The sequence below is a fragment of the Pan paniscus genome, chromosome 21 (assembly GCF_029289425.2).
Source record: "Pan paniscus chromosome 21, NHGRI_mPanPan1-v2.0_pri, whole genome shotgun sequence".
In the NCBI taxonomy this organism is placed as follows: domain Eukaryota; kingdom Metazoa; phylum Chordata; class Mammalia; order Primates; family Hominidae; genus Pan; species Pan paniscus.
The window spans coordinates 49,440,448-49,460,979 of NC_073270.2; the positions used below are offsets into that span (position 1 = coordinate 49,440,448).

General features: G+C 52.8%; 1 protein-coding gene across 1 annotated transcript in view; it reads left to right on the forward strand.

Moving 5' to 3' along the window:
* MYBL2 (MYB proto-oncogene like 2) overlaps positions 1 to 14,719 on the forward strand; it is a 47,845-nt gene extending 33,126 nt beyond the window's left edge. The window contains exons 8-14 of the mRNA XM_003825908.5: positions 745 to 1,158; positions 3,471 to 3,610; positions 8,205 to 8,304; positions 9,730 to 9,843; positions 11,241 to 11,345; positions 13,369 to 13,518; positions 14,194 to 14,719. Of these exons, the coding sequence (XP_003825956.1) occupies positions 745 to 1,158; positions 3,471 to 3,610; positions 8,205 to 8,304; positions 9,730 to 9,843; positions 11,241 to 11,345; positions 13,369 to 13,518; positions 14,194 to 14,322 (1,152 nt within the window). The 3' untranslated portion in view covers positions 14,323 to 14,719. The remainder of the gene's footprint in view (positions 1 to 744; positions 1,159 to 3,470; positions 3,611 to 8,204; positions 8,305 to 9,729; positions 9,844 to 11,240; positions 11,346 to 13,368; positions 13,519 to 14,193) is intronic.
* Positions 14,720 to 20,532: the final 5,813 nt, after the last annotated feature.

Sequence of the window (20,532 nt, forward strand, 5' to 3'; positions counted from 1 at the left end):
TACTGTGGTTCATGTCTGTAATCCCAGCACTTTGGGAGGCTGAGGTGAGAGGATCACGTGAGCCCAGGAATTTGAGACCAGCCTGGGTAACACAGTGAAACACAGTCTCTATAAAAAATATTTTTAAAAATTAGCTGAAGCCGGGTGCAGTGGCTCACACCTGTCATCCTAGCACTTTTGGAGGCCAAGGTGGTCAGATCACCTGAGGTCAGGAGTTCGAGACCAGCCTGGCCAATATGGGTGTGGTGGCACACGCCTGTAGTCCCAGCTACTCAGGAGGCTGAGGCAGGAGAATTGCTTGAACCCGGAAGGCGGAAGTTGCAGTGAGCCGAGATTGCACCACTGCACTACAGCCTGGGCGACAGAGCAAGTCTCCGTCTCAAAAAAAAGTAAAAAATAAAAAATTAGCCGAGAATGGTGGTACATGTCTGTAGTCCCAACTACTCGGGAGGCTGAGGCGGGAGGATCACTTGAACCCAGGAGTTCAAGCCTGCAGTGAGCTGTGATTGTGCTACTGTACTCCAGCGTAGGCAACAGAGTGAAACCCTGTCTCTTTAAAGAAAAAAAGAATCTATGAAAATATAGATGTATAGTCATAGAAAACTTTGAGGAAATGCATGAAATATTAATGATTGGTCCTGGGCTGTGGGATCATACTTGACACTTAAATATTTCCCTTAATGAATGAGTCCTCTTGTATTAAGAGCATAGTAATTGCAATTCCTAACCTCCCTCCCTGGACAGGACCCTGATGCTTGGTGTGACCTGAGTAAATTTGACCTCCCTGAGGAACCATCTGCAGAGGACAGTATCAACAACAGCCTAGTGCAGCTGCAAGCGTCACATCAGCAGCAAGTCCTGCCACCCCGCCAGCCTGCCGCCCCGGTGCCCAGCGTGACCGAGTACCGCCTGGATGGCCACACCATCTCAGACCTGAGCCGGAGCAGCCGGGGCGAGCTGATCCCCATTTCCCCCAGCACTGAAGTCGGGGGCTCTGGCATTGGCACGCCGCCCTCTGTGCTCAAGCGGCAGAGGAAGAGGCGTGTGGCTCTGTCCCCTGTCACTGAGAATAGCACCAGTCTGTCCTTCCTGGATTCCTGTAACAGCCTCACGCCCAAGAGCACACCTGTTAAGACCCTGCCCTTCTCGCCCTCCCAGGTGCGTGGACCCCACTCTGGCTACTTATTGGGTCGGTACAGACACCTAGTGTTCAGTGCTGGGGCAAGCGTGAGCAAAACCAGACCTGGCTCTGCCCTCATGCAGCTTATGCTCTGGTAGGAAGACCAGTTAACGACTCAGAAAATGTGATAATCAGGATGAAAGAGAAGGCTTATGGTGCTGCATATGTGTATCTAGTCTGGGCAAGTCCAGGAAGACTGCCAGGAGGAGGAGGAGGATGCTGGTAACTGGGTAATGAAGGAGAGGAAGAGAACTGTCGTGTTTGTTCAGTCCATGTATGGAACCTATTTCATAGCAGACTTGCTAGCACTGGGGAGCAAAGATGAAGATGATGGGTTGTCCCCAGCACTGGCTGGCCCTGCCTGGTCCTGGGAAGACCTGGGATAGCCAGTGCTGGGGATGGGCTTGTAATGAATTAACCAGAATAGAGGGTGGGAAGTGCCATGTGATCGCAATTGTGAAGTCACTGAGAACTCACTGTTCTGGGTATTGCCCCTGGGTGCTCTGTTAGTAACACACAGAGCCTCGGGAGCCGGGATGGGTGCCAGGGTCTCTCTGAGATAGAGGTCATGGGGGGCACCTGGCCTTCCTGCAGAGAGGTGTCTGGGCTGGGTCTCCTTGAGCACCTTGACCAAAGGCACAGAAAAGGAAGGACAGAGTGGATGTGTGGAGTGGTGGGGGGTGGCGCAGGGCCTTGGTGGTCCTAGGTATAACTTAGGGCTTTGGCTCTCATTAGGTTTGTTCTTCCTGTGAGGCTGTGGGAGAGAGCGAGGCCCTGAGGTGGCCTGGTGCAGGAGGCCACCCTGTCATCACGGGTCAGGATGGCTAGTGGCATTTTGAGAGAGACCCTGTGTCGGTTTGCTCCGGCTGCTTAACAGAGTACCACAGACTCGGTGGATTTGACAAGAAATTTAGCAGTGTTGGTTTCTTCTGAGGCCTCTCTCCTTGGCTTGTAGATGCTGGCGGCTCCTGTGTCTTCACGTGGTCACCTGTGTCCTAATCTATTACTTTTTCTTGTAAAACCTCTTATTTTATAATGTTATAAGGACACCCGTTATTGGATTAGGGCCCACTTTAATGACTTTATTTTTTGAGAGTCGCTCTGTTGCCCAGGCTGGAGGCTGGAGGCTGGAGTGCAGTGGCACGATCACAGCTCACTGCAATCTCCACCTTCCAGGTTCAAGCAATTTTCCTGCCTCAGGCTCCTGAGTAGCTGAGATTATAGGCATGAGCCACCATGCCCGGCTATTTTTTTTGTATTTTTAGTAGAGACAGGGTTTCACCAGGTTGGCCAGACTGGTCTCGAACTCTTGACCTCAAGTGATCCACCTGCCTCGGCCTCCCAAAGTGCTGGGATTACAGGCGTGAGCCACCGCGCCTGGCCTAACTAACCACTTTGAAGGCCCTATCTCCAAGTATTAATACAGTCCCATTCTGAGGTGCTGAGAGTTGGGACTTCAGGATGTAAATTTGGGGGAGACACAGGTCAGCCTGTAACATGCCGCAAGTGAGGGCTGCTGGCTGGAGAAGGAAGGCAGCGGGTCCCTCAGCTACTATTTGGGAAGCTCAGGATGATGGAGCGTGGTGGCCGCTCTACTCCAGAGACCCCATTTAGGGTGGTGACCCTGAGGTTTGCAGATGGCTCTCTATTATAGCACCTTCAGGGCAGGGAGGGAAGAGAGGGGGGTGCTTCAAAGGATGGATGTTGGCTTAGATCTAGATTTGATTCTCACTTCTAGCACTCAGTGCAAGACTCAAAACCTCTCTAAGCGTTGGTTTTCTTATCTGTAAAAGGGGGATAGTAATAGTGCCTATGTCTCAGGATTTGTGGTAACTAATTGAAATTATTTGTGTGAAGTGCTTAGCACTGGCAAGAGAAGGTGCCCTCTAAATGATAACCCCACCGCCACCAGCATCACTACAACTGTCACATGCCTTTTGCCTTCACAGGTCAGTTCAGAGCTAGTTGTATTTCTTCTGAGAAGGAGCCACTCTCCCACAGTTGGCTTCCTGTGCCTTAACTGCGTCGTCAGCACTCGAGTAGAGATGGCAAAAGCTAGGATTAGGGTGACGGAAGCCCAGAGGCCTGTGTGAACCTGCTTGGTGGGCTCCTGGCATCGATCTGTCCCAGTCCTTGTTCTCGGGTGTCTGATGGGTCAAGAGGGGACCTCAGTATCAGAGCAGACGTTTTGGGGGAGAGGCTCAAGGATTTCTCCCCATGATCCCCTGAGGTCTCAGGGATACAAATGCAGGTCATCATTTTGTCTTGTTCCCTCTCTCTTCTTTGGCAGTTTCTGAACTTCTGGAACAAACAGGACACATTGGAGCTGGAGAGCCCCTCGCTGACATCCACCCCAGTGTGCAGCCAGAAGGTGGTGGTCACCACACCACTGCACCGGGACAAGACACCCCTGCACCAGAAACATGCTGCGTGAGTGCTGCAGTGCCCCCCACCTTCGCCGTCCTCTCCCTCAGCAACACCAGACCATGGGCCTTGGGACCACTGGTGGAACAGTGGGGAGGGGGCACCCTTGGAATAACACCGAAGACTGTTTTAAGAAAGCCCTCTCCTTTCTGGCCACCACGATTTATCATTTTTATCAATATAGTTTTGGGCTCCACCTTTGCTTTTCCTCATTTGTATTTTTTAATTTGATAGTTTCCTTTTTTGTGATCCTTCTGCCTCAGCCTCCTGAGTAGCTGGGACTCCAGGTGCATGCCACCATGCTCAGCTAATCAAAAAAATACTTATTTATTTATTTATTTTGAGATGGAGTCTTGCTCTGTTGCCCAGGCTGGAGTGCAATGGCGCGATCTTGGCTCACTGCAAGCTCCGCCTCCTAGGTTCATGCCATTCTCCTGCCTCAGCCTCCCAAGTAGCTAGGACTACAGGCGTGCGCCACTGCGCTCAGCTAATTTTTTGTATTTTTAGTAGAGACAGGGTTTCACCGTATTAGCCAGGATGGTGTCGATCTCCTGACCTCATGATCCTCCTGCCTCAGCCTCCCAAAATGCTGGGATTACAGGCGTGAGCCACCACACCCGGCTAAAATTTTTTTAAGAGGTGAGGTCTTGCTACTTTATCTGGGCTGGTCTTGAACTGGCCTTAAAGTGATCTTCCTGCCACAGCCTCCCAAAACGCTGGGATTACAGGCGTGAGCTATTGCACCTGGCCCTCATTTGATAATTTTCTGTCTCAGGAATGGAGAGTCCAAATTAGCCTGAAAAACATAATCTCTTCCCCTTCCTAAGGTTTCAGGTGCAAATTCGTTGTGTTTGAACAGCCTTATGTGCAGGGTGGAAGTGCCCGTCCCTCTATCAAGAGTGGAGACTGCATTCCTGTCCTCTGAGCTTACGGAGCATGGCGTTTTCTGTCTGGAAGCCTGTACAGGTTGCTCGCCAGCCTGCTTTTACAATGGAAGTGCTTTTACAATAAGTTTACTTCCTTGGGTCATCATGATTCTAAATTCCAGGTAGAGAGAGTTGCTTAACTGTTCCTCTGCTTGATACATTTGCTGGAGGAGGAAATCGCTATTTTGTGATTCAGAAATCAGCTCAGGAATTTTAGCCCTGATAGTGATACATAATTTCGGGAAAAGATTTGTGAATCCCGTAGTCAGAAATCGGTCTCCAAAGTCCGGCTCAGTGGCTCACACTTGTAATCCCAGCGCTTGGGAGGCCAAGGTGGGAGGATCACTTGAGACTAGGGGTTTAAGACCAGTCTGGGCAATATAGGGAGACCCTGTCTGTACAAAAAAAAAAAAAAAAAATTTTTTTTTTTTTTTTTTTTTGAGATGGAGTCTTGCTTTATCACCCAGGCTGGAGTGCAGTGGTGCAATCTTGGCTCACTGCAACCTCCGCCTCCCGGGTTCAAGCAGTTCTCCTGCCTCAGCCTCCTGAGTAGCTGGGATTACAGGCATGCGCCACCACACCCAGCTAATTTTTGTATTTTTAGTAGAAACGAGGTTTCACCGTGTTGGTCAGGCTGGTCTCAAACTCCTGACCTTGTGATCCACTCGCCTCGGCTTCCCAAAGTGCTGGGATTACGTGTGTGAGCCACTGCTCCCAGCCAAAAAAAATTTTTTTAATTAGCTGGGCGTGGCCGTGTGTGCCTGTAGTCCCAGCTACTTGGGAGGCTGAAGTGGGAGGATTGCTTGAGCCCAGGAGTTTGAAGCTGCAGTGAGCTATGATTGGCTACTGCACTCCAGCCTAGGTGACAAAGCGTAACTCTCTTTCTAGTTTTTTAAAAAAAAAAAAAAAAAAAGAGAGAAAAAAGAATCAGTCTCTAAAGAGTTGATCTAAAGCGTAACTTAGATAGGTTTCGTGAGAAATGATTGTCCGTTCAAACCAGAATCTTGAACTTCGCATCTAAGCCCTTAAACAGAGATGCTGTCACTACAAAAGGCATTGATACTTCTCTCTCTCCCTTTCTTTCTCATCCATGTGGCCTCATTTGCTGCCTCCTTCCAATTCCTTTTTTCCATAGGAAGAAGCATCTCCAGTGCTCTTCATTCCTCTTTAGATCCATATTTCCATCTGGTTCCTTCTGAAGGCCATCCTTTAACCATGTAGTGTGGGCCTGCTGGTGATGAATTCTAATTTTTATATTTTTTGCTAATTTTTCTATTTTTTTGTAGAGATGGGGTTTAGCCATATTGGCCAGGCTGGTCTCGAACTCCTGACTCAAATGGCCTGCCTTGGCCTCCCAAAGTGCTGGGATTACAGGCGTGAGCTGTAATCCAGCTGTTATTCCTTTGTAGAGAGTCTCTTTAGTTATCCCTCAAATTTGACAGGCTGTATGGTGGTGTGGTATTTCTCTATTTTTTTCCCCCCCGGCTTTCATATCAGACTAAAGATTCAAACCTTGAGCTGAGGAAGTGTTTATTTCTTTAGTTTTTCTTTCCCTGTCTGCCCCTTCTCCTACCTTAGGAATTCCTTCATATATAGGCTGGATTGGTCTCTGTGTCTTTTTCGTCTTCATACGCCTCTTCACCATCTTAAGCCATTTCCTTAATCTTCGGAGAACATGATGGGATTGTTTTCTGATTCACCAGTTTGGTTGTCTGTGGTTTCCAACTTGCTGAATTCTCTGATTTACAGAGCTGCATTTTTTATCTCCAAGCAATCTTTTGAATTCCCTTTTCAAGTCAGCCTCCCTGCCTCCCTGAGTTTTCTTTTTGAGACAGTCTTGCTCTGTCCCCAAGGTTGAATACAGTGGTGTGATCATGGCCCACTGCAGCTTCTACCTCCCAGGATCAAGTGATCCTCCCACCTCAGCCTTCTAACTAGCTGAGACCGCAGGTGTGCACCACCATGCTTGGCTAATTTTTTTGTTTTTTTGAGAGACAGGGTCTCACTGTGTTGCCCAGGCTAGTCTTGAACTCTGGGACTCAAGCAATCCTTCCGCCTCAGCCTCCTAAAGTGCTGGCATTACAGGGGTGAGCCACAAGGCCCGGCCTCTCCCTGAGTTTTCTAATGTGTGTATATACACTCTTTTTTTCCTTTTTTCCGAGACAAGGTCTCTCTTAGTCACCCGGGTTGGAGTGCAGTGGTGCAATCATGGCTCACTGCAGCCTTGAATTCTGGGCTCAAGTGGTCCTCCTACCATAGCCTCTGGAGTAGTTGGGACTAACTACAAGCACCACCATGGCTGGCTGATTTTTTTATTTTTAGTAGTGATGGAGTCTGTGTTACCCAGACTGTTCTTTAACTCCTGGCCTCAAGTGATCCTCTCCTGTCAGCCTAACACTAATCCCAGAGTGTTAGGATTACAGGCGTGAACCACTGCCTTTGGCCATGTGTGTGCTCTTAGTCCTTGTTGATGCCACGAATTAAAGAGGTTCTGGAATTTTCTCATGTTCCTCAGAAACTCCATGTCCCATGGAGATGCTGGAGAGGCTCAGATTCACCTCTGTGAATTGTGGTTTGAACTGTAAGATGTGTACATTTGACTTGTGCTTATCTGTCTTCACTCTTCCTTACAGAGGGGGATCTCTGTGTGTCCCAGATGGGGGATAACAAGGGTTTGGGAAGAGACTGTGGATCCCTGCCTAATCTCTAGGTCCTGAGGAAGGAAGAAAAGAATGGTCTGCATTTGTTCTAGTTTTTTATCTCCCCATGGAGTGGCTGGCCAGCTGCGAGAAGTGGAGGCGGCGAGGCCGCAGGCTGCTGTTCCTAGGAGTTGGCCTCATCACCCAGGTCCCTGGCTACCTGGGGTGTTTCTCTCATCCTCTAAGTTCCCTGGTTATGCCATGAGAGTCAGCCATGGTGGTATCTCCAGGTGACTAAGGTCACATACCAGCACACAAGGGTTCGTGTTTGTGGAACCTGGTAGCTTCCTTCAGAGCTGACATTTGCCCACAGCCAGCCTGGCCCAGCCCCATACCACCAGCCCTGGCGCTCTGGGGCGTGAGGTGCCTTTTCTGCCCCCCTGCTCTAGGGCAGGTGGAAATCACCCATGGTGGGTCTACATCTGATAGAAGCATCTTATAGTTCTGCTTCTGGACCAGACCATCCTGGGTTTTTCTCTGTTCTGCTGAAGGGTTCCCTCTACGTGTCCATCACCTCGGTGAACTCTTGGGAGACCTGGGAAGATGCTGGCCTCACCTCTTGCCCCTCCTTTCCCTCATTGTGCTGCCACCATCCTTCTCACACAGGCTCTCCAGGGAGAGCTGGGCAGGATGGGATCTTCCTGGGTTCCCACCTTGCTCCGTGCCCCCTCTCACTGTTCCTGAAGTGTGGCCACGGACTGCCTTGTTTTCTGGAAAGTCCCAAGTCTGGACCATGACTGAGCAGCATTCTCGGCTATCTGCCACCCGTCTGGGGCTCCTGGCCCCTCTTAGACTCCCCTCTCCCTTCTGTTTCCCCCGAGCCCCTGACTTGGACCTGCAGGGTGGGGAGAGGGATGGGACGAGAACCTGTGCTGGGGCCAAAGGTCACACTGGGGGAAGGTGGAGCCAGGGCAGCAGAGTGCCTGGCGTCGGCCCCTATCCTGTCACTAGTTCCCCCGTTCTGGCCCCTGGCAGGTTTGTAACCCCAGATCAGAAGTACTCCATGGACAACACTCCCCACACGCCAACCCCGTTCAAGAACGCCCTGGAGAAGTACGGACCCCTGAAGCCCCTGGTACGTGGTGTGGTCGCTGCCGTGGATCTCTGCACAGTGGGATCCCTTCGGTTCATCCAACCATGTTCAGTCCACAGGACCCTTCCCTCTGAGGTCTCATTTGATTCTTTCTCCTGAGAAGATGCAGAGATCCTGATAATATAAATGGGGAAGCTGAGGCTGCTCTTTGTCACTTCCTCCGACTGCTCCTGAGCACCTGAGTTTGCAAGCACGTGCCGGCTGGTGCTAGAGACATGGTGGTATCCCGTGACACTCAGCCTCAGGATGGGGGAGACTGATGTGAAATACAAATAACTTAAACACTTTCAGGCAAAGATAAGCACTGGGCCTAGTTCAGAGAAGTGGCAAATTGCTGCTCTGGCCTGTCTCTGACCAACTCCCAGTTCTCTACAGAGCACGGGAAAGCCCCTCGGGGACGTCTTTCCTGCAGTGTGCAGGCTGCCCTTCTCCCCTGCTCTTCCCAGTTGATGGGATGGTTGTGTTTTCTCTATGAAAAAAGGAGTTGGCACCTTGGGCTTTCTGAAACACACAGGTGTTTTAGAAATCAGTGGAGGGTGAGAGAAAGGCATGGTTGTGGAGGCACTGGACTGTGAACAAGGTCTGCAGCGGGTCCCCCTGCTGTCTCTCTCCACTGCATGGAGCCTCCTATGAAGCCCAAGGTGGCTGGGGGCTGAGGCTCCCTTGGGCCTGCCATGGAACTGATTCTGAGTCAAGCAGACTTTCCACGGACCATGCTACATGAGCCGAGGTGAGGCACTAGTTAGTGCTCCTTTCCTGTTGCAGTGGAGATTCGGCTCCTCTGTACTAAAATATCTGCATGCTCTCCAAACAGGTGTGAGGGAAAATCACATGACCTTGGCAGCTGTAATTAAAGTTTGCGGGGGCTTTTCGGATGACTTATGAGGAGTGGCTGTGATTCTCACCTTTCACTCTTAGTAGCACTCGCCCTCCCCTGTTCTCTGTTGCCTGAAGCTGGAGAGGTCCTTGGAACCCCGAGGCCTGAGAACGGGAAATGGGTTTGAGAGCCCCCATTAGTGTGGAACAAAGGGTTGAGTGAGCCTGGGCTTTGAGCTGTCGGGGTCCTAATTCAGCAGCTGTGTGACTGTGTGCCAGGCTGTTGATCTCTGAGCTTCTGTTTCTACCTGCTTAAAATGACAGTTACTGCACAGGGCTGTGTGAGGGTTACAGTGCGTCTCTGGGCTGCTCCCAGCCATGGCAGGCCCCCGGGAACCAAGGTCATCAGCTGCTTGTCCAAGGCAGCAGTTAGTGGTTGTGAATGGTGCGTGTGAGATCTGCATCCTGGCGTCAGGCCTCCTTCCTGCCTTACCCAGGACAGCCCAGTTGCAGCTGGGTTGGTCCCACAGTCCCACACACACACAGCCCGAGTGTGGTGCCTCACGTGGGCTGCCCCATGCCTACCCACAGCCACAGACCCCTCACCTGGAGGAGGACTTGAAGGAGGTGCTGCGCTCTGAGGCTGGCATCGAACTCATCATCGAGGACGACGTCAGGCCCGAGAAGCAGAAGAGGAAGCCTGGGGTGAGTAGGGTAGGGGTGGGAGAGCCTGGGCAGGGGGAATTGGAGCCGTGGCATGGGGGAGGCGTCTGGGGACAGGTTGTAGAAAGTGAGGCGCTGGGGAGAATGGGGGCGTAGCATATCCCCTTTGCCCCCTTTCGCATGGTGGTTGTTGAGGAAACTGACAAGATAAGGACAGTGTCTCTGGGACCCTCCTCTGCTCTGCTTTGAAGGATTCACTTACTTATCCAGCATTGTGTTCGGACCCTGCTCAAGTGGGGCTGGGCTGGATGTGGTGGATGGAGCAGCGATTACGACCCAGACTGGATCTCCCCTTAGTGTTCAGGGGGCAGAGACAGATGCTAGACAGACACACCATGACTGAATTCACAGGGTACCAAGGGCCGCAGAAAGGGAGGTTCCAAAGGAATCTTGGGTGGAGGCGAGGCGGTCGGGATGAGCCAGCCAGGCCAGGCAGTGCCTGGCTGAGTGTCAAGCTGCATGAGCTGGGGGTGGGGGAATGGGTTCAGGTGAGGTGGAGTCTGCAGGGACTCCTGGGCAGGGGGGCAGGGAAGGGACTGTCCCAAGCCTCCGTTCTATGCCAGCCTCCCTCCCACTGCGTCGTTAGCTTTCATGACAGTGCGCGATCCCTTCGAGTCTCCTAGTGCTCCTTTTTCCCAGACTGCTCTCCTCAAGGGAGAGCTGGGAACGGTGGGATGTACAGGGTGTTAGGTAAGGAGGGGAGGTGGGCGGTCAGCCTGGGCGGGACTTGCCCGAGCTGGCACCCCATGTGCACGTGGAGAGAACTTGGCCTCTGGCCTCCAGGGTCCTCCCTGGCCTCTCCTTGGTGGGGATGGTTGTGAGCCATGGCAGCCCCTGCTGAGTGCACTGTTGGGTAGAGTGGGGGTGTGACTCTCAGAGCCGCTCCCTGGTATCGGAGCAGACCCTGGACCTGCTTCTGTGAGGTGCACGGTTAGGAATGGGGCATTTCTTGATTGTATTAGGCATTGTAGAGGGGCTTGTCCTGAGGTGTTTGTGTTCCCATATTACTGGCCTGTGGGTGCTATTTTAGGTGTTACTGGGGTGATTCTCTGCTGGGCCTGTTTGAGGGGCTGTGTCTGGTCCATTCGGGGTGAGAACAGGTCACTTCGTGGTGGAGGTTCATGCTGTGTTCCTGCTCACTGTCGCAGCACCTGGCAGGATGGGGTCTACCTTGGGTACAGAGTCTAATGGGGCCATGGGGCCTAACTTTCCCAGCCACCCCATTCTTCTGACAGCAGATTCCCACTAGCTGGGCCTTGCTCCAAGTCTGCACTGCAGCAGGCCTGGTTTTGTGACCATCCATGGCCATGACCATCCAGGTGCTGACCATGGGGAATCCAGACACTCACCCTAACCCCCTTCTATCTGCCAACCCCTAGCTGCGGCGGAGCCCCATCAAGAAAGTCCGGAAGTCTCTGGCTCTTGACATTGTGGATGAGGATGTGAAGCTGATGATGTCCACACTGCCCAAGTCTCTATCCTTGGTAAGGCTTCTGCTCCTTGGAACTGTTGAGTTTTGGAGAGGACCCTCAAGGTGGAGTTAGTGTAGTGACTCTCCAACTGGGCTTCTGGAACCCTGGGCTCTGCAGGGAGGGGCTATCAGGGAGGGTGGGTCCGGGCACCCACTCATGGCTTCAGTCAGCAGCTCTGCTTGTCTCTCACAGAAGGTTTTGTTTGGCAGAGTTGCGCGGCTAGGACATGTTTTAAAAACATGTGTCTGGGTCTCCTGTGCCCTCCCAGAGAGGGTCAGTGATGTGTCTTTTTTTTTCTTTTTTTTTTTTGAATTGGAGTTTCACTCTTGTTGCCCAGGCTGGAGTGCAATGGTGCCATCTCGGCTCACTGCAACCTCCGTCTCCCGAGTTCAAGTTGTTCTCCTGCCTCAGCCTCCCAAGTAGCTGGGATTACAGGCATGCATCACCACGCCCGGCTAATTTTGTATTTTTAGTAGAGACGGGGTTTCTCCATGTTGGTCAGGCTGGTCTCGAACTCCCCACCTCAGGTGATCGGCCTGCCTCGGCCTCCCAGAGTGCTGGGATTACAGGCGTGAGTCACCGTGCCCAGCCTAGTAATGTGTCTTAAGGTATAGCCAGGCACTTGGGCACATCAGTCCTGGGATGGGTGCTATACGGCCCCCAGGCCAGTGGAGTTGCTGTACCGGGTGCTACAGTCAGGTCGACCTCAGAAAGGGGGTTGTTGCCTGTGCAGAGCCTGGGTCCCCAGAAGCCAGGGTGTGCTGCTGATCCCTCTCTGCTCACAATGGGGTGAGTTGGCTTGCCCTGGCTCAGAGTGGGGAGGCGGTGAGAGGCATGGCGGTGTCATGAACAAAGGTTAAGGGTTGCCTGATCTTCCAAGTAGACTGCTGCCCTCACGGTCCTTGCAGAGAAACCTTGTCCTGGCTAGGGGTCTCTGACAGGCTGGGAATCTGCAGCCAGGTTACTGCAAAGAAAAAAACATCACTGCAGGGAGTGAAGAGCACAGATTGAGTCAGGTGGGCCTGGGTTTGAGTTCTGACACCATCACTGCTCTCTGGGATCTTTCAGGTTCCCTGAGCCCCAGTTAAAAGCCTATAAAAGGGGTGCCAAGCCTAAGTCAGGAGGGCACAGTGCCAAGCAGAGCAGAGAGACTGGAAGGGCGTGGGAGGGGCTTTGTGCAACTCCGCTGTGCTTGGGGTTGAAGCTGCGTCTTTATGATGCTTGTGGATGTTTCTGGTCCCAGGAAAACTAGGAACAGCCTTGGCTCCTCCTGAGGCTTTATGTGACAAAGGCAACGTTATTGAGTATGTTATTACTGGATAATGCTCAGTGATACTCCACATTTATTGATTATGTTATTATGGCCTGGGGGCTGCACGGCACCCATCCCAGGGCTGATGTGCCCCCACGTACTTGACTGTGCCTCCAGACACACCACTGAATCAGGCTCTGAAACGCACACACGTTTCTTTACTTGATTACTTGATTTTTTTTTTTTTAAGTAAGTTCTTTAGAACAAGATTAAGTTCTTTGCTTAATTTTTTTTTGAGACGGAGTCTCGCTCTGTCTCCCAGGCTGGAATGCAGTGGTGCAATCTCGGCTCACTGCAAGCTCCACCTCCTCCCAGGTTCGCACCATTCTTCTGCCTCAGCCTCCCAAGTAGCTGGGACAACAGGCGCCCACCACCACACCCAGCTAATTTTTGTGTTTTTAGTAGAGATGGGGTTTCACCCTGTTGACCAGGATGGTCTCGATCTCTTGACTTCGTGATCCGCCTGCCTTGGCCTCCCAAAGTGCTGGGATTACAGGCGTGAGCCACCGCTCCTGGCCCTTTGCTTAATCTTTTAAGTATAAAGTAAGCTTAAGCTCATGTAAACTCCCTATCTGAAAGCAGAAACTGAGGCTTGGAAAAGTGTGTATCCTCTTTCAGGTCTCAGCAGCCAGGTGGTGGTGCTGGGGTGGGATTGCGGGTTTTTTTCTTCCCTCTCACAGCTTCTGGCAAAATGGTGACTCCTTGACTTGGTTTTGGTTTCAGCCGACAACTGCCCCTTCAAACCCTTCCAGCCTCACCCTGTCAGGTATCAAAGAAGACAACAGCTTGCTCAACCAGGGCTTCTTGCAGGCCAAGCCCGAGAAGGCAGCAGTGGCCCAGAAGCCCCGAAGCCACTTCACGACACCTGCCCCTGTGAGTGCTGTGGCCATCTCTGGGGGTCCTGCAGTGCCCGCCTTCTTAGCTCAGGGCTGAGTGCTGGCCATCCCTGGGGGTCCTGCAGTGCCCACCTTCTTAGCTCAGGGCCTTTGCATAGGCTGTTCCTCTGCCTGGGTGCTTTTCCTGCTACTTCCCGTGGCTGCATTTGCTTAACTTACTCTTCTGATTTCAGTCTCAATGCTGCTTCCTTAGGGGTAAGCCTTCTCTGACCCTACATTCTGTAGAGATACCCCCATTCTGCCATTCTCTCTTTTGTGGCCTGGGTTTCACTTGTAACTAAGTCATTATCCCTGTATTTGGTTTGCTTAGTACATGTCTGTCCTCAAGCAGGGGCTGGCTTCAGGCTGCTGACCCGTCTCACTGCTCCTTCTCACCCGCCTCCTGGCTGTGGCTTCTCCTCGAGGCTGGTGCTGCACGGGGCGGGCAGTGCATGGCCATGTCTCCTTGTCCAGCTTCCTACTTACAGTTGAGGAAGCCCACAGCCAGGAAGTGACTTGTCCAGGGTCACAGGGAATGTGGAGAGAGAATAAGAAGGCTCTGGCTTCTAGGGGAGGGAGGCTTATAACTCTACCCTTCCCTGGCCAGGATCACCAGGGTCTGTTGGGAACACATAGTCCCTGCCTGGATGGTAACCCTCTTGCCTCCTCCCAGATGTCCAGTGCCTGGAAGACGGTGGCCTGCGGGGGGACCAGGGACCAGCTTTTCATGCAGGAGAAAGCCCGGCAGCTCCTGGGCCGCCTGAAGCCCAGCCACACATCTCGGACCCTCATCTTGTCCTGAGGTGTTGAGGGTGTCACGAGCCCATTCTCATGTTTACAGGGGTTGTGGGGGCAGAGGGGGTCTGTGAATCTGAGAGTCATTCAGGTGACCTCCTGCAGGGAGCCTTCTGCCACCAGCCCCTCCCCAGACTCTCAGGTGGAGGCAACAGGGCCATGCGCTGCCCTGTTGCCGAGCCCAGCTGTGGGCGGCTCCTGGTGCTAACAACATAGTTCCACTCCCAGGTCTGCCTGGTTCCCTCCCCAAGGCCACAGGGAGCTCAGTCAGCTTCTCCCAAGCCCACGTCAGGCCTGGCCTCATCTCAGACCCTGCTTAGGATGGGGGATGTGGCCAGGGGTGCTCCTGTGCTCACCCTCTCTTGGTGCATTTTTTTGGAAGAATAAAATTGCCTCTGTCTTTGTGCTGGTCTGGACTCTGCCTCTCTACTGGGCCCTGCTCATGGTTCCCTGGTGACCTAGGGGCCTCTTCTGGGATATAGGGACCTGAATGCTCATCCTCAGAGGCCAGCCTTATCGGCACAGCCCAGGCCTGAGCCCTTGACCCTGTTTCCACAGAGGGGCACGATGAGATGAGAGCAATTTCTCTCGTCTCTGCACCCAGTGGGCATCTCTGCAAAGCTCTGAGTATTATTAGCCATGGGGTTGGGCGGGGGTGGGCAGAGACTGGGGGCAGAGGAGGACGATGGGTTGGTGCAGTAGGGCCTTGCCTGCCCCTTGCCTTGGGTGGCTCACCTGCCCACTAACAAGCCCCTGCCTCAAGCTGAGCGTGGCCCCCAGGTCAGACCAGTAAGCAAGGAAGACGGGTGAAGGCAGCTGGGCAGAACCCTCTAGCCCCATTGGCCAAGGCTGAGCAGGAGGCCAGGATGGGCCAGAGCCTCTGCCCTTGTGGCCCTAAATCCCTAGGGTTGTGGCTACAGAGCACAGTGCTTGGCAGGTGGTTGGGAAGAGTCACTGGGGATTGAAGAGGGGAAGATGCCAAGTCTGAGAATGTCTAAATGAGGAATTGATGTTTTCAGCAGCGGGCTTCATGGGACAGGCACATGAACATCCTTGTGGGCAGAGGTTGAGCGGACTTGGGGCAGGTCCTCACCTGGGGCAGGAGATGCGGCCAACTCTAGAGGGATGGGGACTGAGTTAATTAGGGTGCCAGAGTTCAGATGTGTCTGGCCTCAGACACACCCCTTTCTCCCTGCTGAGCTCCCACCTACAGTCCCCCTACTCCTGTCCATTCACATGCAGGCATGCCGTGCCTGGTCCTGGCAGTGTCCCAGTTCTTGATCTAAAGCCGAGGAGGGGCGGGGGCTCTGTGCTTCCCACCCTGCACCCCGCACCCCGCAGCCCATGTGGCTGGGCTGCATGCACCTGCAGGTTCCATGGATGAACCACACCTAACTCATGCCCTGAGCTTTTGTGATTTGTCAGCATGGAGCCTATCCCCTCCCCAACTTCTTCCCCAAGCTCTGTCACTGGCCGCTCCCTACAGGCCTTGGTCACCCAAGGTGGATGACCTGTGCCCCACGGTGAGGATGGAGGCTGCATTACCTTGTCTCCTATAGCTCACACCAAGACTCGGTGGAACAACTTTGTCAAACTCAAATGCAGTGCGCTGCAGGCTGATGATGAAAATTCCTGGGCCCTCTGAGTCAGGTACCTGGGGTGGAGCCTGCAAAAAGGGATTTTTAACAAACCACCAGTGGGTGATTCACATGCAGGGCGTTGACTGGCTACACTCTGAGCTGACGCCTGTGAGGCTCCAGGGGCTTGTACCCCATGCCCTCTCTTGCCTGAGGTCTTGCTCATTCCCAGGGACTGCCCTCAGGCCCTTTCCTGTCCTGGAGGGAGGAGGCTGTAAAGAACAGAGTGGCTGCAGGTAACAGCAAGCTTAACATACCATCCTCACTGAGCTCTGTGTGCTGTGGGCTTGTTCTTTGGTTCATGCATTAAATAAATACTTACTAGGCCGGGTATGGTGGCTCACGCCTGTAATCCCAACACTTTGGGAGGCCGGGGAGGCCAAATTGCTTGAGTCCAGGAGTTTGAGATAAGCTTGGGCAGCATCATGAAACCCTCTGTCTACTAAAAAAAAAATACAAAAAATTAGCTGGGCATGGTGGCATGTGCCTTTAGTCCCAGCTCCTCGAGAGGCTGAGGTGGGAGAATTACCTGAGCCCAGGAGGTCGAGGCTGCAGTGAGCTGAGATCATTCCACTGCACTCCAGCCTGGGCAACCAGAGGGAGACACTGTCTCAAAAACAAAAACAAAAAACCACATTTATTGAGGGACCCTCCAACCCTACCCCCACATGTCTGGCATAGTTGTAGTGCTGAAGATATAGCAATAAAGGATAGAAACCAGGCCGGGTGTGGTGGCTCATGCCTGTAATTTAGTACTTTAGGAGGCTGAGGTGGGAGGATCACTTGAGCTCAGGAGTTTGAGACCAGCCTGGGCAACATGGTGAAACCCCATCTCTACAAAAAATTTTAAAAACTTAGCATGATAGCGTGATGGCTCATGCCTGTAGTCCCAGCTACTCAGGAAGCTGAGGTGGGAGGATCTCTTGAGCTGTGGTTGTGCCTCTCTACTCCGGCCTGAGTGACAAAGCAAGACCCTATCTCAAAAGACAAAAACCAAAAAACTACCTTATTCTCATGGAGCTTAAATTCTTTTTTTTTTTTTTTTTTGAGATGGAGTCTTGCTCTGTTGCCCAGGCTGGAGTGCAGTGGTGCGATCTTGGCTCACTGCAAGCTTCGCTTCCTGGGTTCACACCATTCTCCTGCCTCAGCCTCCCGAGTAGCTGGGACTACAGGCACCCACCACCATGCCCGGCTAATTTTTTTTTTGCATTTTTAGTAGAGACAAGGTTTCACCGTGTTAGCCAGGATGGTCTCGATCTCCTGACCTTGTGATCTGCGTGCCTCAGCCTTCGAAAGTGCTGGAATTACAGGCGTGAGCCACTGCGCCCGGCCATGGAGCTTAAATTCTAAAAAGCAGACAGATATAAACCAACCAATTGATATAAAATGTGCCAGAGGGAACACAAACTTTGAAGTAAAGCAGGGGGTACCGTGAGGCCAGTCATCTGCTCAGAGAAAGTGGGGAGGAGTCAGATTTGACAGCTCCTGGCCATCATGGGGACAGGGAGAGCCCACATGGGAAGGCAGATTGGTTGCCACTCAGGAGGTGCTGGGGGCCCAGCTGCTGTTTGATCAGGAGTTTGGGGAACTTGGTCATGAGGATTGATCCAGGCCTGATGTTTCCCAGGCTAGTGTGGCAAGCAAGAAAGAGCCAGATAGCGCTGAGGGGCAGAGGGCCTGAGTTCAGAATGGTAGTACAGGAGTGGGGGTGCTGCTGTCAGCCTGGGAGAGGGACAGGCAGGAGGGAAAGATGAGGCTTAGTTAAGATGGCAGAGGGAGGCTGGGCGTGGTGGCTCATGTCTGTAATCCCAGCACTTTGGGAGGCCGAGGCAGGCAGATCATCTGAGGTCGGGAGTTTGAGACCAGCCTGACCAACATGGAAAAACTCAGTCTCTACTAAAAATACAAAATTAGCTGGGCGTGGTGGCGCATGCCTGTAATCCCAGCTACTTTGGAGGCTGAGGCAGAAGAATCGCTTGAACCCAGGAGGCGGAGGTTGCGGTGAGCCATGATCGCACCATTGCACTTACTCTAGCCTGGGCAACAAGAGCAAAACTATCTTGGAAAAAAAAAATGGCAGAGGGTGAATCTGCCATTCTGGCAAGATCCAGATGATTGTCTGGCATTTGGTGACCAGCATGGCCTGGAGGTGAGAGGCTCACAGATATAGAGGCTGTGGTAGATTGTTCCAGCAATGGCTCCCTAGGGATCACTGCTCCCTGTAGCTATTCCCATGAGTGGGTCATGTGGTTGACTTTGCCCCTGAGGGACTCTGGGAGAATCTGCTGAAGGAGGTGAGAATTCTAGCTGTTCTGGTTGAGACTCCAGACGTGAGTAAGGCCACCCTAAACCATCCAGCCTCACCTGATCTGGCCCAGACTGGAGGAACTGCCCATCTGATCACAAAGTCATGAGAATAATAAATCAGTATTGCTTTAAGCCCTAAGATTGAGGATGGTTTGTTACACAGCAGAAGCTGACTGATACAGATGCTGGCATGAGGAACTGGGACATGTGAGTACTTAACGTGGTCCAGGATAAAGATAAAGTGTCCTTCTCAGAGCAAGGCAGGGACTGGGGCAGGAGCAGTTTTGATAGGCCAGGAGTAGTTTGGGAGTCTTAATTAGCCACTTTTTCAGCAGACCCTGGTGTATCACTGAGGAAAATCAACACTGAGCCATGGGCTCATCAGGGTTGGGGAGAAACAGGAGACCTAGGGTTCCAGGAACTTTGCGGGAAATGAATGGGGTGAAGGATTCTGGAGTTCAAAGCCACTGTGACCATACCTGTGTCTTGTTCCCCAGAGCTGAAGGCACTGGGGAGAGATATGGCTCATGGCATCTGGCAGACTCTCCCTGGTCCTCCTGCAGTCCTGGGTAGAGCTCTTACTTTGGATCAGACAGACTTGGGTGTAAACCCAGCTTAGCTCTTGGGAGCTGTGTGTCTCTTCAATGCACTGAGCCTTGGCTCCTTGGCTGTAAAATAGGGAGAATCCTTCAACTTCAGACTTGTTGAAGGGATTGGGAAGAACATGGCACATACTTGGTGCTCAGATAACATGGGCTCTTAGTATGTTATTACTTAGTATGTTTTTACATGTTTCTCATTTCTTTGTTACACACAATATACCCTGCAAAGGAGAAATTAGTGCCCACGTTTCAGGTGAGTGCTGGGAGGGAAGATGGTAGACAGTGGTTGAGTCAGGACTTGAGCCCAATCCTGGACAGCAAGTCTGGCATTTTAGTATGCCCCATTCCATGCCATCCTCTGTGTCATACTGTTATGGGCTCTTTGGGTTGTCACTTTTCTGGCCAGAAACATCTGTGGCTGATGGCATCTTTACCCGAGTTCTTGTCCTGTGTCCAGGAGGTACACAGACAGGTGGAAGGTGAACATGATTAAGAGAAACTTTATTGAGTGTTACAACAGTTCACAGGAGACCCTCAGTGAGTAACTTCTGTCTGTAGGCAGATGGTCTGCAGTGTTAACTCTCAGCAGAGAGGAGGCCCTGGAGGATGTTGCTCCTCTCTGCTACTGTTTGTCCCATTATCTCCAGTTACCAGCAGAGACAGTAGCTCCTCTCTGCAGCTGGTCATCCCTTTCTCTGTCCTCTCTCCTGCTCTGGCTGAGCCCGGGACTTTTATAGACTTCAGAGAGGGTAAAGTGCATGCTGATTGCTCTGTGGGTGGCCATGGGCAGCAGGGAGGGAGCACCACAAGTCCCCACTCCGGCCCTCAGGACTGGCAGCTGGCTCCCAGCCTTCAGGCCCTCCCTGGCCCGAAGGAGGGGCCTTACTGGGGACTCGCCCCCTTCTGCCCAGGAATCTGACTCCCGCTGCCATTCATGGCCCCTGGGGTGCAGCCCCAACCCTGCTCCCAGATTGGAGCAGGTGCCTGGAGAGGAGAGAGTCCAGGCAGCGGGAGCAGACACCCCGAGCCTGCAGGGATGGGGAGCATTCCCCGCCTGAGAATGCAGGCTGCAGAGATGCCCAGGTCCTGCACTTGGGAGGGCCGCTGCAGCTGCACCCAGGGAGCTCCCGCCCCGCCAACTTGGAAGGGGTGGGGATCCTGCTTGTCCCCAGCTCCTGCCTACTTTGTGGAGCAGGAGGCCCAGGTCTGCAGCCGCCAGTCGGGTGGCTGCAGCTGCACCCAGACAGGCAGATCTTGCCTGCTCCCAGCCCCGCTAAGAGCACGGGAAGGCTTGGATCCACAGCTGCAGTTTGGGCAGCTGCAGCCCCGTCCAGTAGGGCAGGGTTCCTGCCTGCTCTGTGGAGCTGGAGGCCTGGGTTGGCAGCTGAGATTTGGGCAGCTGCAGCGGCCCCTGGGGAGCACCAGATCCATGGAGTGTGCAGCTCCCGCTGCGCTTCCCTGCCACAGGTGCCTCCCTGCTGCAGCCCATGTGATGGCAGCGGCCAATGACAATACCTGTCAGCCAGGGTAGGAGTATGGTGCCATAGAAAAAAACCATAAGCGTTAGATAGAGGTTCAGTTAAAATCTTTCCATCGGAGTGCAATATTCATACAGAAGAGTGCATGAATCCCACGTGGCTGTGGATATGTTTTCACAAAGTGAACGGACTC